The sequence below is a fragment of the Camellia sinensis genome, chromosome 9 (genome assembly GCF_055761805.1).
Source record: "Camellia sinensis isolate YWXY chromosome 9, ASM5576180v1, whole genome shotgun sequence".
Lineage (NCBI taxonomy): Eukaryota > Viridiplantae > Streptophyta > Magnoliopsida > Ericales > Theaceae > Camellia > Camellia sinensis.
This window is the reverse complement of record NC_138969.1, coordinates 936,844-953,654: the sequence shown is the minus strand read 5'-3', so window position 1 is coordinate 953,654 and position 16,811 is coordinate 936,844. Positions and strand designations below refer to the sequence as shown.

Below are 16,811 nucleotides of genomic sequence, written 5' to 3'. Positions count from 1 at the left end.
AAAATAAGAGTAAACAAATGTTAGTATAATTTTAGATTTTAAAAAATATCTGCCAAAATAACAAAAGAAAAACCTTATGTATATTGTGTACTAAAATAGTGCATGCAATTTAAAATATCTTATGATAAATATCTGTAATAATTACACGCTCCAATGATATTTCTCCTCTGTGTAATTAGCATTTATTCTTGGTTGATTATTTTGATATATGTTGTTTTCATAGGAAGGGGACAAGTGAAGTTCCAGAACAACATTCACAAGTTCACAACATAACACAACAGTCGAAAAATGGAATAGAAACAAAAATAAATGAAACGTTCATTTTTCTCGTCCCATTCTTATTTTGGTTTTTTTACTATTAAACAAAACGTTCATATGCGCAACACCCAAGAAAAAGTAGCAGCAGATTCTCTCTTCCTCCCCAGCCCATTAATGCTCTGCTTTTTCCCTACTCTCTCCTTCCCTCTTTCTCTCTGTGTGCGCGAAGAAAAGGCTTCTTTTTTCTCTCACCAGCGAATGGAAAGACCCTCCAAAATTGCCCCATTTTGCTTGTTTTAGGCTTTCAGCTATGGAGGTTTAATGGGGTTATTCTTGCAGTTCCTCTTCCCAGATATGCGTAGCTAAGCGCTAGAGGGTCTCTCCTGTTGTGGGTCTCCTTCACTCTTCTACACTTTTTTTTTTCTTTTGGGTAGCTGAAGAAGAAGAAGTAGAAGAAGCTTGAGCTTGAAAAATGGAGAAAATGGGTCGGTCTAGTTGTTGAAATTTGTTTATAGTTAACTCTTTCTTTGGGTTGTGTTGGTTTTTCTTCTTTGGGGGTTTTGATTTTGGCTTGATTTGTGGTGTTCCCAAATGGAGAGCATTCATGGGTTGCAATTAATGGTAGTGCTTTGCTTGGGGATTTTTATGGTGTCCACTTGGTGTCAGCACAATGGGGATGCCATTACTGCTGTATATATTGTCACTTTGAAACAAGCCCCTACTTCTCATTACTACGGTGAACAACTGAGAGTGAAAAGTGGAAATGGTCTTAAACATGATGGTGCTTCTGGGTCAACAACCAGACTGGACACGCCAAGGTACTATTTTCTTTGTTTTCATATTTCCAATTTGGATTGAGCCATAATACTTGTCATGTACTCACCAAAATGTAACTTTTTTTTGTTTGTTTGTTTTTTTGTTCTTGTTTTTATTTATTTATTAAATTACTATAGATTCCCTCTCTTCCTTTTAGTGGGCTTTCTGTTGAATTTGTCCGTTTCTGATAATAATTTTGAGACTTTGGTTCAATGAATATATATAGTTGTTGCTTTATTTTGCATTGATGTTTTCTCCATGGCTTTATTTTGCATGGCTATTACTGGTAAAAATAAAAAAATAAAAATACCCAGAGAAAAAAAAAAAAAAAAACACTATTAACAGGAGTGGTATAGTGAGAATGTCTAATGCTTAAGTTTATTTATTTATTTATGATTCTCCAGTTCACAGAACAGCAATGATTAATATTTGTATTAGGGCTTTTTCCTGTTTCCTGCATTCCCTTTTCTTTCTCTTTGTTGTTAATCTTTAATCACTATTTGGATAATCTGCAAAATTAAGTAAACTTGTGAATGTAATCATGATTCATTGTTTATATATTTTATTAATGCAGAAATAATTCAAGAGGAAATGGGCATAAGAGCTCTTATATTGACCGGGTTCATGATTCATTGTTGAGGAGTGTTTTGAGAAGGGAGAGATATCTTAAGCTGTATAGCTACCACTACTTGATCAATGGATTTGCTGTGCTTGTTACCCCCCAGCAGGTATGGTATGCTGTTGAGATGATGAGGTTCTCCATCAAAGAATATATTGTATTTTGTAATTTATTATATTGTTCTTTCTTAGTTATCAATCTTGCAATTTTGCTAAATCTGAAGGCCGAGAAACTTTCAAGGAGGAGAGAAGTTGCAAATGTGGTTTTGGATTTCACAGTTAGAACTGCAACCACCCACACACCACAGTTCTTGGGTCTACCTCAAGGTGCGTGGGCCCAAGAAGGTGGATATGAGCTTGCTGGAGAGGGTGTGGTGATTGGGTTCATTGATACTGGAATTGATCCAACACACCCAAGCTTCTCTGATGACTTGTCTGAAAGTCCATATCCAGTTCCAGAGCACTTTTCAGGCATTTGTGAAGTCACTCGGGATTTCCCATCTGGCTCCTGCAACAGAAAGCTTATTGGAGCCCGCCATTTTGCAGCCTCTGCTATAACCAGAGGAATATTTAATGCCAGTCAGGACTATGCTTCGCCAATTGATGGAGACGGCCATGGGACGTGAGTATTTTTGTGTAGTTGGTTATAATTTTTGGAAAATTGGTTGTGCTGTTTTTGCCTTTAAAGTCCATCTTCTATGCTGAAACTTTTTAAGTTTGTTGATGTCGCATTTTCCCCTCTAGGTGTGCTCAACAATTCTGTTGTAGATCTTGCTTGTGCATTACCCTATAAAAGAAAATTCAGTGAACTTGTTTCAAATCTGATGCTTTTTTCAAAACATAATTTTTAGGGTCTACAAGCACCTAAAAGGGAAAAAAAAACTTGGAAAAAAAGTTCACATAAAGCCAAAAAAAAAAAAAAAAAAAAGAAAAGAAAAGAAAAGAAAGAAAAAAGCTGTTTAAAAAAAAAAAAAACACCAAAAGAGCCAAGGCCAAACACCAAAGATCTGAGGATTGGATAGAAACCTCAATATTTATAAGGGCCTTCACTGAAGTTTAATCTGCTAGAATTATTTGATATTTTCCTTTGTCACTGTACAATATGGCTGCATGACAATAATATATTTTAAATGTTTTTAATCCCCCTTTCCTTTCATATTGGAAGCTGACATGTATCCACACAGCTTTAATACGCCACATTTCATCCTTCTCCTCTTTCCTTGTTATGTCAATGTTGATTGTGATGTGTAAAGGTGACTCCTGTGTCGAATCAAGTTCATATGTGAATGAAGTAATTCAATTTTTTATTGCACCCAAGTCTGTTATATTAACTTTTTCTATAACATTATTCTTTTAAGTTATAAGAGAGACAAAAATGATTTAAATGAGCTTATTTTTGTTATGTGAGAAGACCAACTAGCTTCTCATGTAACCTAAATATTTTGAATTGTAGACCAAATGCACCATTTCCATATGATTGATATGATCTCTTAATGTATTTTGTTCCCTTCAAATCTACATGAGCTGATGGTTCATTTTTATTTTTTATTATTTTTCCCAAATACAGCCACACAGCTTCAATTGCAGCAGGGAACCATGGGATTCCAGTCGTAGTAGCTGGGCATCACTTTGGGAATGCAAGTGGAATGGCTCCTCGTTCGCAGTAATTGATCCAAACATTTGATTTTATTTTTTGTATTTATTCTTTAGCTGCCAACCTTTGTCTCTTCAATTCAATGAAGGGCTTCCCTTGACCTTGCAATCTTAGAAATGCATACATTGCCGTGCTTAGTCTAAGTGCTTATTCTAGAGCAATGACTTTTTGAGTGGAATAGAGTACATGAATTATGCTGCCGCCATGTAGGATTCATTCTACAGTTGAACTGCTACATTTGACACAAAATTTGAGATTAGAGGTTATGACTAGGACCATGATGTGAGAAGCTCTTTCCTGAGGATTTAATCCTGTTTCTTGGCAAAACAATATCCTTGCTTAGTATTATGGGAATATGTCGAACCCTTTGGCAAGCGTTTTTGAATCTTTTGGGAGACACTATAGAAATGCCATTGTTAATGGAAAACTTTTCTGAAGCGTCTATGTAACACCCCACTACTTGCTGGCCCAAGTAACCTGTGGGTCGACCAACAATAACCAAAAGTTTAAGTCTAAGTTACTTAGTAGCAAGGTAGTAATGCTTTATATACTCAAGATCACCTATGCAAACTTCTGATGTGGTACAGGGTGTTACAAACTTCTCCATTTGTAAATCCTCGCGTCCTTGCGAGGGTTTATAATCAATCAGAATATCACGACAAGCTCGTGGCCAACCCAGAATAAGTGGCCTACATGGTTGCGTGCATGGGTCGGTTCTGATACTATTTGTAACGCGCCTCACTACTTGCTGGCCCAAGTAACCTGTGGGTCGACCAACAATACCTAAAAGTTTAAGTTCAAGTTACTTATTAGTAAGGTAATGGTACTTTATATGCCCAAGATCACCTATGTAAACTTTCGATGTGGAATAGGGTGTTATAGTTTGTTAAGTGGAGGGTTAAGTTTAATTCATTAGAAAAATGTCTATCCATCTTGACTATTAACTCGTGACCAAAGCTGTCCTTTTGCGCCACTAATGCAGCATATGAGTGGATTTTCACAGAAAGTAGACTCTGTTGCCAGATTGATAGCGGCCCTATATATATATATATATATATTTGATCAACAACAAAAGTAAAATTGTATTAGAGGAAGTGCCAAGGTGGCACAAGAAAGAAAATATCAAATATGTTGTTGTCACACCCCAAACCAAGGTATGACCGGCCAAGGCACACGTAAGCTTAAGCACGAATCCATAATCACATTGAACAACTAAACAAAAGTCCAATAATAAATAACCAAACTCAATCTAGTGACATGCCACAAGTATAAATGGCAAAACCAACCGTAATCAATACCATCCAAACTTATGGGATATAAATAGTCCACATATCAAAATAATCCTAAATGAACCTCAATAAAAATAAAAATAAATATGCACAAACTTGACGTAACAATCTAAAACAAAATAAATGAATGATCCTAGAGGTCCATGCAATTGAGTCCCGCTACACCATGAGTCCACTCTAAGTCCTTCTAACACCTGAAAATGATAAACAACTAAGTCAGCTGATAGCTCAATGAGTAACAACATGGATAGTATATATAGTTTTGAAAACAGGGATCAATTCCAAGATAAGATATATATCACAGAAACTAGATTGACATACAGTTTGGCAAAGACAATCTATTTCAAAAAGAAGGTTCGACAGTTCAACAGTTAAAATACTCATGTCTCTTAAGAACATGATAAATGACATTTTACACTTAAAACATATTACAACATGAACACCAATAATTTTCTGGGTATCAAGAAATAACAAGTAACACGCCACATAGAGTCATCCTCAGGGTGGCAACCCGGGCCTTTTCTCTAAGACGATCCGATTGAAGGTCACCTAGCCTAACCTAGGTCTTTTCCTTGCAATTGTTGAGCACTAGAGTCATCACGGCCCAACCTAGAGTCACCACGCACAGTGGAATAATTTCCTTGGACTAAAATATATAGATGGTCCCAATAATCAATACACATCAGTTTCGCAAAACATGGTAGTTTACCATTATAAACATGAGACCAAAACAAATAGTTTTCAGTATGCCAAGTTCACACATGTTTCAGAAATAATTTGATTCCATTGATAATATAATAATTTATCAAAACAGTTTAGTCCTGAAACATAATTTTCCAACAGTTCAGGGTAGGGGAACATTTATAAAAATATGTAGCATGAAACTACTCACCTGAAAACGGAATAATGTAATCCTCGAACAGAGTATAAAAGTCCATCTAGTGCCCTGAATCAAGTATGAAAACTACACGTCACTACTAATTTAAAAATACTAAAGAATAAGAAACTAAGTAACCTCAAACTAAAGCGCACTAATACGGTTCAACCCAACTCACCGTTACTCTTAAATATTACCTAAGCTCATATTCTTCAAGGTCTAAAATCACCCAAGACATGGGTTCACATCGAAACTTAATTAAAAGTAACTTTAAGATAAAACAGAATTTTAAACAAGTTTTTCCAATCTATTTGCTAACTTTGAAAATTACAAAACCCACTCCACGCTGTTTCAAAAATTTCAAAACTCTCCAGATACCAACTAATATATCCTAAGTTTCAATATCCTAAGTTTCAACTCCAAATGGTTTCACTTGATTTGCTTAACAAAATAATTATTTACAATTAATTACACCCAAACAGGTTATTTTCTGCAGCACTTTAAAGAAATTAATGGTTCTCTTAGTATATATGAGCAATCAATGCAAGGCCAAAAATGTAAGAAACTAGACTCGTAACCGGTTCTAATGACACTGACTTGATAATTTTCAGATTTATACCCGAAGAGAACGACACTTCCGAAGTTACTGTTTTATCCCAGTTTTTGGACAGATTTGAACGCACCAGTTAATATAGATTTTGACTCCCAAAAATTATGAGAAAATTCTGATATGCAATTCAATATGTAATTAATTTACTTTAAAAATTTCAGTTCAAAATTCATCCATTTGATATGGTTTTTTAATTTTTAAAGTTTGTGATTCTGTACAGAATTTTTGGACTAAGAATTACACCTATTCTTGATACATGAATTTAACTCCTCAGATTTCTTAACAGTATATATATATACACAAAATGCATACACCTACAACCTCTCCATCAATGAATAAAATATTAATAATAAAAAAAAAAAAAAAAACACAAAAGCAAAAGGAAGAAGAAAGCTAGAGAACACACCCAAAATTCCTTCATTGTTTGCAACCATTTGTTTCTCTTCTCTTTCTCACAGCTGCTGCTGGGAAATTGTTAGAAGAGCTAGGGTTTTTCTTTTCTTTTCTTTGTTATACATAACATAAAAGACTTTAAATAATTATCCTTTGTTTTATTTTATTTTCTCTCTCCATTAATTTAAATAAAATACAACTATTATTAGATCACATTATACTTTCTAATTTGTCCCCCTTTTTTTATATAATAAATCTTACCTCTAAATTAAAGACTTTCACCAAAAATTTATTTTAGGTTTAAAATTAATTAAAAGACCCTCCAATAATATTTAGTTTGCACTTAAAGATTTATAAGCAAAATATTTGAGGTTTGTAAAATAATTATTATTTAATTATTTATTTGATTTATATATTTGGGTTCTCACAGTTCTCTGCAAGCTCAGTTCTAGATCTTGTTTAAGAATTAAAACACGACATAAAGTAACAAATTTTGTGCTAGTTTTCCATTTTGATTCTTGAAGTTTTTGAAAGTTCTTTGCTACTAATATTTCCACTACATACTTTATAAGGGATGGCCAAAGTTGCATTTTGAAACTTGAATGGAACACACCTCGAGTTATATAGTTCATGTGATTTTTTTTTTTTTTTCATGCCATTAAGCTTGTTTCTTTGTTCCGGGTTATATTCCTGTTATAGTTAGCACTAAATATATGCCAATATTTTGTAGTATTGCTGTTTACAAGGCATTGTACAAGAGCTTTGGAGGCTTTGCTGCAGATGTTGTAGCTGCCATAGACCAGGTACATTTTGCCGCACATTAGATCTTGGGTTTGTGGAGGGAAAGGAAAAGGGTTGATAAATGAGAAGTTAATTTTTTTACACTTTCTCCTTTCCTTTTCTTTTCCCTACAGAAATCCCTCCACAAATCCATGATCTAAGATTCCAAACACATCAATAGTTACATCAAGGAAGTGGAGAACCTATGTATGGTTTGCTCCAATCAGATCTTATATGTCATAATCTTGCTTCTTGCTTGTGCTCCTCTTGGATCTATGATCTAGTACTGGCTTCATACCTTTCTTTCATTTTCTGTCCCCTGTCCTAGTTGGCCCCTTCTTCTCTCATTCTAGTTCCGGACATCATCACATGGAGTACAGATGCTTTTAACTTTCCCTTGGATGGTATTGGTGCACCTGCATTTATGTTGTTTCCGCTTGATGCTATCTCATTTTGAGTTTTGATACCTATGATGTGAGGTAGTCAGTGTAACCTCTCATTTAGAATGGAATGAAGACCAAATTTTATTTTTACTTGTGAAGACTTTTTTGGAACTGGTGTGGCAATGTGAGATTCACCCGTTTTGTGTTTGATTCCTCGAGTTCTTCAATTGTTGGTTGCTGAAAGGTCTATCCAAGGTTTTGGGAAGTGGTGGGACCTCATTTGCATCCTTTCCATCAACTTCCTCAATTTCCCTCTCTTCCATATCCTCATTATTAGGAAGACCTTCCTTTTGGCGCCTCTTGTTAATACAATTTATACTTACCAAAAAATAAATATTAGAAAGACCTTATTAAATCATTGGTGAACTTTGTATATTTTACAATATTGGAGTTTAAAAAGTGTATGGATAATGGACAGAGGATGCAGGTACAGCATGATACAGACACGCTGGTACTACAATTTTAAAAAAATTAAATCACAAATGGTGACAAAGAAATATATATTTTTTATTCATGTACATAAAAATAATAACATTTTTTTTACGTTACACATATTTTATTATATCAAAATAATCATAAATTAATAATTTTTTCACATTTTTTATGTTGGACAAAAAGTCCTACTATTTATTTTTAAAAGCTCTTATTCCTTGAAAATTTGTAAGTTTAGTCTTTAGATTTTCAAAATTAAAATGCTTAAAGGAGAGATAATAGGGTAAATTCACATTGTTTTGATTTTAATTACTGCCACCCCAAGTTATTCTTTTCAAATTTAGACCGACGCTTATGTGTATATCATGTCAGGCGAATAGACACAGTCCGTTGAATGTTCGAAGTATGTCCAGTTCTAAAAAATTAAAAAAGAACATGTTGAATGCGTTTCTAACACGTGTTGAATGATCTATGTCAAGTGCCATTGTGTTCCCGTTCGGACTTTGCAGTCTATTTCCCTTTTATTTTATTTTTTAGTTTTATTTCATGTTTTAGTTTCTCTTTCCAAACTCAAGTTAGTATCCCTACTTGAGTTTGAGGGGTGTTAAATAGAGTAACTATATATTCTGTTTATCATACTTACCATATTAGCTTCTTACCATATTGTGTTATTACCATATTAGCTTCTCCTTCTCCTATATAAAGGAATCTTGTATTCACTCATTGAAATATACATAGTTACATTCTTTCTCTCAAAAAAAAAAAAAAAAATTGTATGTATTCTAATTTTTATATTCAATAAGGGCATGCCATGGACACAACACAATCACAGTGGTAGAAGTGTCCGTGCTTCTTAATTTGGAATGTTTCCTTTGTAAATATTCCCGCCCCCTATCATGGATAACATACAAAAGAATGGGATCTAATGTTTGAATGCTCACTATTAGAAAGTTATCTTAAAGTTTAGGGTTTCAGTCAAGAGAATTTATTTATTTATTTTTGTATTTTTGATATATTTCACTTTAATTGTCCATTTTTTGCATTTACAGGCAGCTCAGGATGGAGTGGACATAATAAGCTTGTCAATAACCCCCAACAGGCGCCCTCCTGGAATTGCAACTTTCTTTAATCCCATAGACATGGCCTTACTGTCGGCCGTAAAAGCTGGTATTTTTGTTGTACAAGCAGCAGGCAATACTGGGCCATCACCTAAGAGTATCTCTTCCTTCAGTCCATGGATCTTTACCGTTGGTGCTGCCACTCATGACAGGATCTATAGTAATTCTATAGTCCTTGGCAACAATGTCACTATTCCTGGAGTTGGACTTGCATGTAAGACAGTGTTCCATACATTTCGGATTTGCTTCATTTTGTTTCTTGCAAGAATGTACAACAAATTCAGGGTTTTGGATGGAACTCCATATATAGGTTTTAAGCGCACCTTTGGCTACTAGAACCCGCAGTGAGATATGACGTGTAAAATATTTTGACTATTAGATGCTCTACTAATGATTTTTTTGGCATAACTGCCCTTATGTTCGTGCTCCAGTTCTCACTCTCATTCTAAGGTCGGTCTTTCCTAAATGTAATAAAAAAATCAGCGGTGTTTAGGTTTATCTTTTGTATGCATCAGTAGAAGACCTGAATTACCTTGATTGGTATACCTGAATTAAATGGCAATTGTTGATTGTGTGCATACATAGCTATCACTATTGTCATCTAAATACAAATATGTACTTATTTAATAATGCTTTTTGTTGTTGCTCCAGCGGGAACAGATAATGATACAATGTACACTATGGTTTCTGCACATCATGCTTTGAATGACAACACAACAGCTGAAAATGATATGTATGTGGGTGAATGCCAAGATGACAGTAATTTGAATCAGGATGTTGTCCAAGGCAATCTCTTAATCTGTAGCTATTCAATCCGGTTCGTGCTTGGGCTTTCCACCATCAAACAGGCCTTACAAACGGCCAAAAACCTTAGTGCAGTTGGTGTTGTTTTCTACATGGATCCTTTTGTCATTGGATTTCAGCTTAACCCAGTTCCATTGAGATTGCCTGGCATTATAATTCAATCTCCCGATGATTCCAAGGTGTGGTCCATGTGTGTTTTGTTTGTTCATACTTTAGTTTGTAATGCTTTTATAAAACATCTAGTGATTTAAATTGAAGTGAGGTAGAGTTGAAGGACTTGAGATCAGATGTGTGGGCACTTATTTATGTTTCAAAATCTATGTTGCAGATCTTACTTCAATACTACAATTCTTCCTTGAAGAGAGACGGGCTTACAAAGAAAATTGTTAAATTTGGGGCGGTTGCATCAATTTCGGGTGGACTAAAAGCAAACTATAGCTATTCTGCTCCAAAAATCATGTATTATTCTGCTAGGGGACCAGATCCAGAGGACAGTTTTCTTGATGATGCTGACATACTGAAACCAAACCTTGTTGCTCCTGGAAACTCTATATGGGCTGCTTGGAGTTCCCTTGGCACTGACTCGGTTGAGTTCCAAGGTATTGTTTCACAAATGCAAAAATTCATAGGCATGAGAATATGTAAGTTACATATTTCCTTGAGGCTGTGTTTGAATCATGGATTTGGAAAGGGAAAGAAAAAGGCGAGGGAAATGGAGAAAAATTTAGCTTATATTTCATTCACATTTCCCTCATCTTTTCATTTTCCTTTCCAAATCCCTACCCAAATTTATGATCCGAACACAGCCTAAACTTTTTACAATAGTTTAATTGATTATGCTTAACTTCTAGGTGAGGACTTTGCAATGATGTCTGGGACAAGCATGGCTGCTCCTCATGTTGCTGGGCTTGCAGCCCTCATTAAGCAGAAGTTTCCCAATTTTAGCCCTTCAGCCATTGGATCTGCACTTTCCACAACAGCTTCTCTCTATGACAAGAATAGGGGACCCATAATGGCCCAGCGTGCATATACCAACCCAGATTTGAACCAGTCTCCTGCAACGCCATTTGACATGGGTAGTGGTTTTGTGGATGCAACTGCAGCACTGGATCCGGGTCTTATTTTTGATTCAAGTAAGTCACTATGCTTTTTTGCACAGCTATCCTTAATGTGAAAATTCAACACAAAGTGCCAACCTATGAGTTCTCATAGGTGGGATGTAGAAATTTAATGTATAAAGAAAAATGATTGTATTATTGATTCTTGTATTTTTTTTCTGTCTATTACAAATGGTTCCTTATATAGATGTAGGTGTAGTGGATGGTGGTGGTAGGTGAGTGTAGTAGGTGAGTGTGTGGTAGGTGATGGTAAGTGTGTGGTAGGTGATGGTAAATTTTAACAGCCCCCTGCAAACTCAAGGAGGATAGGAACTAATCAACTTGAGTTTGGAGAGAGTTACAAAACAAGAAAATACATAAAAATAAAAGAAGATAGGAGACACTGTATGGTCGTGTCAGACCATTGGTGAAGACACTGGATGGTGGTGTCATAACGTTGTAGAGGACACTGGATGGCGGTGTCAGACCGGTGTAGAAGACAGTTTATGGGGTCATGTCGGACCGTTGTAGCAGACAATGTTGTGACAGTTTACGGAGTCTTGCTGGACCCTTGTAGAAACTAACCGGAATTAATGTCGGGACAGTTTATAGAGTCTTGTCGGACCCTTGAAGGAGCTAACCGGAATCAATGTCGGGACAGTTTACAGAGTCTTGTCGGACCCTTGAAGGAGCTAACCGGAATCAATGTCGGGACAGTTTACAGAGTCTTGTCGGACCCCTAAAAAGTCGCACCCTCAAAAGGTGTGCCCAATCTTTCAAAAGGCGTGCCATCAAAAGGCGTGCCCAATCTATAAAAAGACGTGCCATCAAAATGCGTGCCCAATCCATAAAAAGGCGTGCCATCAAAAGTTGCGCCCTCAAAAGGCGCCCTCAAAAGGCGCGCCCACTTCATCAAAAGTCGTGCCCGACAGAAAGCGTCGAGCCATCAAAAGGTGAGCCGGAGACGCGGCGAGGCACGTGAGCGACAGAGCGGCGTGTCGGCCGCGTCGTCTGTGTCAATATAAACCAATGCGGAGGCGGAGGAAACCAAACCAGACTGAAACCTCTGAACTTGTTATTCTGAAACAATCTGTAAATACTCTGTATCCAACCCTTCTCGGAAACACTCAGCAACCCAAAAAACATGGCCTCTTCTTCCCGTTCAGCTACCCAGAACATGGCCTCCTCTTCCCGTGGTCTGCTCACTCTCTTTCCCGTCCTCAATGAGTCAACAAGAGAGAGAACTGGTGTGGTGGCCAGTGAACCTCAACCAAACACCTCTGTGTTTGCTCCGTTGAACTTTCCGATGCGGTCGGTGGAGCAAAAAATGGCGGTGCAAACTGATATTGAGGCCAATCAGTATACTCTGAAGTCATGTGTGGAAACCATGACTGCGGTCACAAACTTGTCGCACCGGCTGCAGAGTAGGACAAATGAGGTGCAACAGTTAAACTCCCAGCTGGCTCTGCTCCAACGCATGTATAAGGATGCGCGAGCAGAGATAAGTGTGCTAAAGGCAGAAAACAAGGAGCTGAAGCGGAAGGCCACCGTGATGTTCCGATTTGGAGGTCCACCATATGCTGTAGTGGAGGAGCAGGGAGGAGGCAACGTGCTTGGTGGTCTAGGAAACACGGAGGCAACACCGTCAAGGGTCGTCCAGGACGGAGGCAAGAAGAAGAGACCGGCGGCAGAGTAGAGAGGAAAAATCCCACTGTTCCAATTTGTGTTGGTTTTGTTTTGTTTTGTTTTTTTTAATTTATTTTTATTTTTATTTTTTTATTTTTATTTTTGTTTTTTTTTTTATTTTTTGTGTTGTAAAATGGTGATCGGGATGAGCCCCGACATGAATAAAATAAGTTGGTGTGCAGTTCATCTTCTTCCTCTTTTTTTTTTTGGTTAGCCCACGGTTTTGTGAAATAAATAAATAAATAAATAAATAAAAATAAAATAAAAGAAAGAAAGTGGAGCAACGTGGGGAGGTGCAAAAGGTGATGATAATGTTTTGTGGGCGGTGGAAAAAAGTAAAGTGAGAGAGTGAGAGAGAATTTTATGTGTAAATAAAAGAAGAGTGGTGTTTGGTCATACATGGGGTGATCAAAGAGAATAAAAAAATAGAGGGTGAGGAACATAAGGATATGGGATAAAGACAAGAAAAAGTAAAAATAAATAAAGAAAAGAAAAAGTAGATCGGTTTAGAATCATTACTGAATTCAAAGAGAATAAAAAAAAACAAAAAGGTTTGTAATTTTATTTTTTATTTTTTTTATTTTATTTTATTTTTTTTGGTGTGTATCCAGAAGTTGCAGATGTACATATGAATTATCTAATGGCTTTTATAATAAAAAATAAAGTTTGGTTTTAAAGTAAGGGAAATATTAAAGTGGGGCTAGTGGAAAAAAAAAAAGAACGAGAGAGAGAGAGTTTTTGTGATAAAATAAAAAAAGAAAGTTGGGTGTCCCCCCGAGAGAGAAGAGGATGTTGGGTTTGTCAATGGAGGTTCTGAGTGAGAGAGAGATGCCGAGAGAACAATTCCATCGGCGCAAAGAAGGGTCTGGCCATCGGAGTCCTTGGCTTGGCCTTCCCAGGAGAGAGAGAGGTTGAGCTCGTAGCCGGGGATGATCTTGCCCTTGCGAACGTTGACATGGGCCTCGCCGGCGAGCTTGTCGAGGTTCTTGGTCTTGATGAAGAGGTTAGATTCGCCGTCGAGGAGGGTGTGGTTGGAGAGGAGCTTGGTGAGGAGGGTTCGAGACCATTCGAGGCAATCGGTCTCGGCCCAGTGCCAGTTGTGAACGTTTGCTCCGTCGGGTCTGTCTTCCACGATCCACCTCTTGTCTCCTTCACTGTATTTCGCCATTAGAGAGAGAGAGAGAAAGAGAGAGAGATCCAGCAGCTTTGAGTCACAGCGGCTGGAGGAGGTGGAGCTGGGATAAGATGGTGGTTGCGATCGGAGTTGCAGCAGCAGGAATTCTCTAAGTATTGTACAGACAGAGCTTTCCTTCCAGAAGAAGAAAGCTGGGTTGATCTTTTGGAGAGAGATATCGCTGTGTTGATGAGGATTGATTTCACATAACCATCAACAAAGGTTGTGATGGCAGGTATGTGTAGAAAATAAGTGGAATAGGTTGAGGTCCGGCAGGCGGCTAAGGTGAGGTTGCCGCCCGCCGGGGAAGCGAAAATATGCGAAAATATTAGGTTCTAAACCTGCTCTGATACCATGTAGAAATTTAATGTATAAAGAAAAATGATTGTATTATTGATTCTTGTATTTTTTTTCTGTCTATTACAAATGGTTCCTTATATAGATGTAGGTGTAGTGGATGGTGGTGGTAGGTGAGTGTAGTAGGTGAGTGTGTGGTAGGTGATGGTAAGTGTGTGGTAGGTGATGGTAAATTTTAACATGGGACATGTTCCAAAGATGAATATTATGGTCATCCACTCTTTCATATATACGTATCTAATAATTATAGTATTTATGATTGAGTTTATTAAATTGATCCAGAATCTCAAAGTTGATAGTTGCAGTTCTGGGACATTGGATCTCCAAGGATAAGTAGTAGTATCAATTTAATTTGACAGTTATATGATTTGAAAGAATAATGAGCTTAGGTAGAAGTGAGTAGCAAAAAGGTGGTGTGACCAATCTTACAAGGTTGAATTTAGTCATTTTAGATGATCAAGTGTGTATCTCCCAATGCCTTGATACAACATGTCAACCTCGTGACACTAGGATCAATAGAATCTCACCATGTGTCAATTCTTCCTCCATGACATTGTCTGCTAGTACTAGCCGAGGGTGACATATGCGGTGCCTTAGCCTGGAGCTGAGTCACTCAGAGTCAATCCCCAAGCAAGCCTTCCTAGATGCACTTGGGACTTCCTCGGACGAGAATACTCTTCACCTGAGGTCGCCCCATCTCCAATCGAGCTGATATGCTCGGACCTCCCTTAGCTTTACTAAGTGTACTTGTCCTATAGTTCTGTGCTTAGGCTTGGTGCTAGATGTGGAGTGTTCATCAAGTTGCTCATCCTATTCTCATTCGAGGGACTTGCACATTGACCTACCTTAGAGAGAGAAGGATCTTCATGATGTTGACACGACTCTAGATCATGACAAAGGCATGTGATATGCTTCGTGCTTCTATGTACCTGAGGAGCATATTTGACCAGCTTTGCAGGCCCTTGTGTCCTCTTTAAGGATTTCAATGCCACTAGTGGGGGTTGTTGCCTTCGGTTTTCTGGTCGAGTAACTAATATTTTTCTCCTCACTTAGACCTAGGCACGTGACTAAGTGAGCTGGCCTTTGTGACTTGACCCTCTAAATAGAGCTTTTGTCTCCATGCATGTAAGAGAGACCTATTGGCTCTGATTCTCCACTCCAAACCTCTATCTATTACTGTTCTCTCTCTCTAAAAGACTGCCTTTGCACTCATCCTAATGACCTAGCAACCACTACACTTCCCAGAAGGCTCTGTCCACCTTATTCAGTCTCCCCTTCATCTGTAACTATCAGTTGTTTTAGAGGGTGAAAATGTTAGGCAAGGCCGCAAGGGATTTACTCCTTCCATGGCGAGTGGCAAGCATCAAGGCAAATTTAGTTAGCCTTTTGATCCTTTATCTTATATTAAAAGAAGTCCTCTAATCTCCTCTATCATATGTCTCATACATGAAAATCAGTACATGGTAATGTGGACAAGGATCAAAAGAAAAACAACAATTCATTGATTGACACCCACTCCATTGCCATTTTAATTGTTTGTCCTTTATAATGTTGCCATCAGTTCTATTATGCACACACTATATTTATCTCATTCTAACTATGAAAATTTGTATTGCATTTGTAGGTTACGATGACTATATGTCATTCCTTTGTGGCATAAACGGATCAGCTCCCGTGGTTATGAATTACACTGGTCAGAACTGTGGGGTTTCCACCATGAGTGGCGCTGACCTGAACTTGCCTTCAATCACAATAGCGAAATTGAACCAGTCCAGAGTGGTCCAAAGAACGGTAACTAACATTGCCAGCAACGAGACATATAGTGTCGGTTGGAGTGCTCCTTATGGAGTGTCTGTGAGTGTGGATCCGATTCGCTTTTCCATTGTAACAGGGGAAAGATTGGTGTTGAGTGTATACTTGAATGCAACAATTAACAGTGCTGTTACAAGCTATGGAAGAATTGGGCTCTTTGGACATCAAGGTCACATTGTCAACATTCCTTTATCAGTAATTGTTAAATTCTCATACAACACCACTACTAGCTGAGGAACTGCTGATATTTTATTTTATGTTTTTAAAATTTGTCTTCTTTTTTGTTTTCTAGTTGTTTTGTTTTGTTTTGTTTATTTATTTTATGTTTTAATATTGTAATTCTGTTGGGAATATGTATGATTTTTTGATTCGTTGCCATGTACATGCTGAAGCTGCTGTTTGCCATGTAAATAAGAATGAAATGCAAGTGAGACATGTGCCCCCCGTTGCAAGTGAAAACCTTTACTTCTTGGGGGCATAGTTTTCACTTGAACTCTTTGCAATTAGTTTTTCTATTTTTCATTTCTGTCTGATATTTTCCCAGAACTTAATTAATGCTCCCTGTATAACTGCTGAAAAGGTTTTGTATATGA

At 37.3% G+C, this 16,811-nt stretch overlaps 1 protein-coding gene across 1 annotated transcript; it reads left to right on the top strand.

Annotated features, from left to right (window-relative positions):
- The first annotated feature begins 184 nt into the window (after positions 1 to 184).
- On the top strand, positions 185 to 16,724 carry LOC114257422 (subtilisin-like protease SBT2.2). Its single transcript, XM_028197167.2, has 10 exons — positions 185 to 1,076; positions 1,649 to 1,802; positions 1,917 to 2,314; positions 3,260 to 3,355; positions 7,246 to 7,318; positions 9,220 to 9,502; positions 9,940 to 10,271; positions 10,421 to 10,691; positions 10,944 to 11,225; positions 16,031 to 16,724. Exons 1-10 carry the CDS (start codon positions 850 to 852, stop codon positions 16,450 to 16,452), a joined length of 2,538 nt encoding a protein of 845 aa, XP_028052968.2. The 5' UTR covers positions 185 to 849; the 3' UTR covers positions 16,453 to 16,724.
- Positions 16,725 to 16,811: the final 87 nt, after the last annotated feature.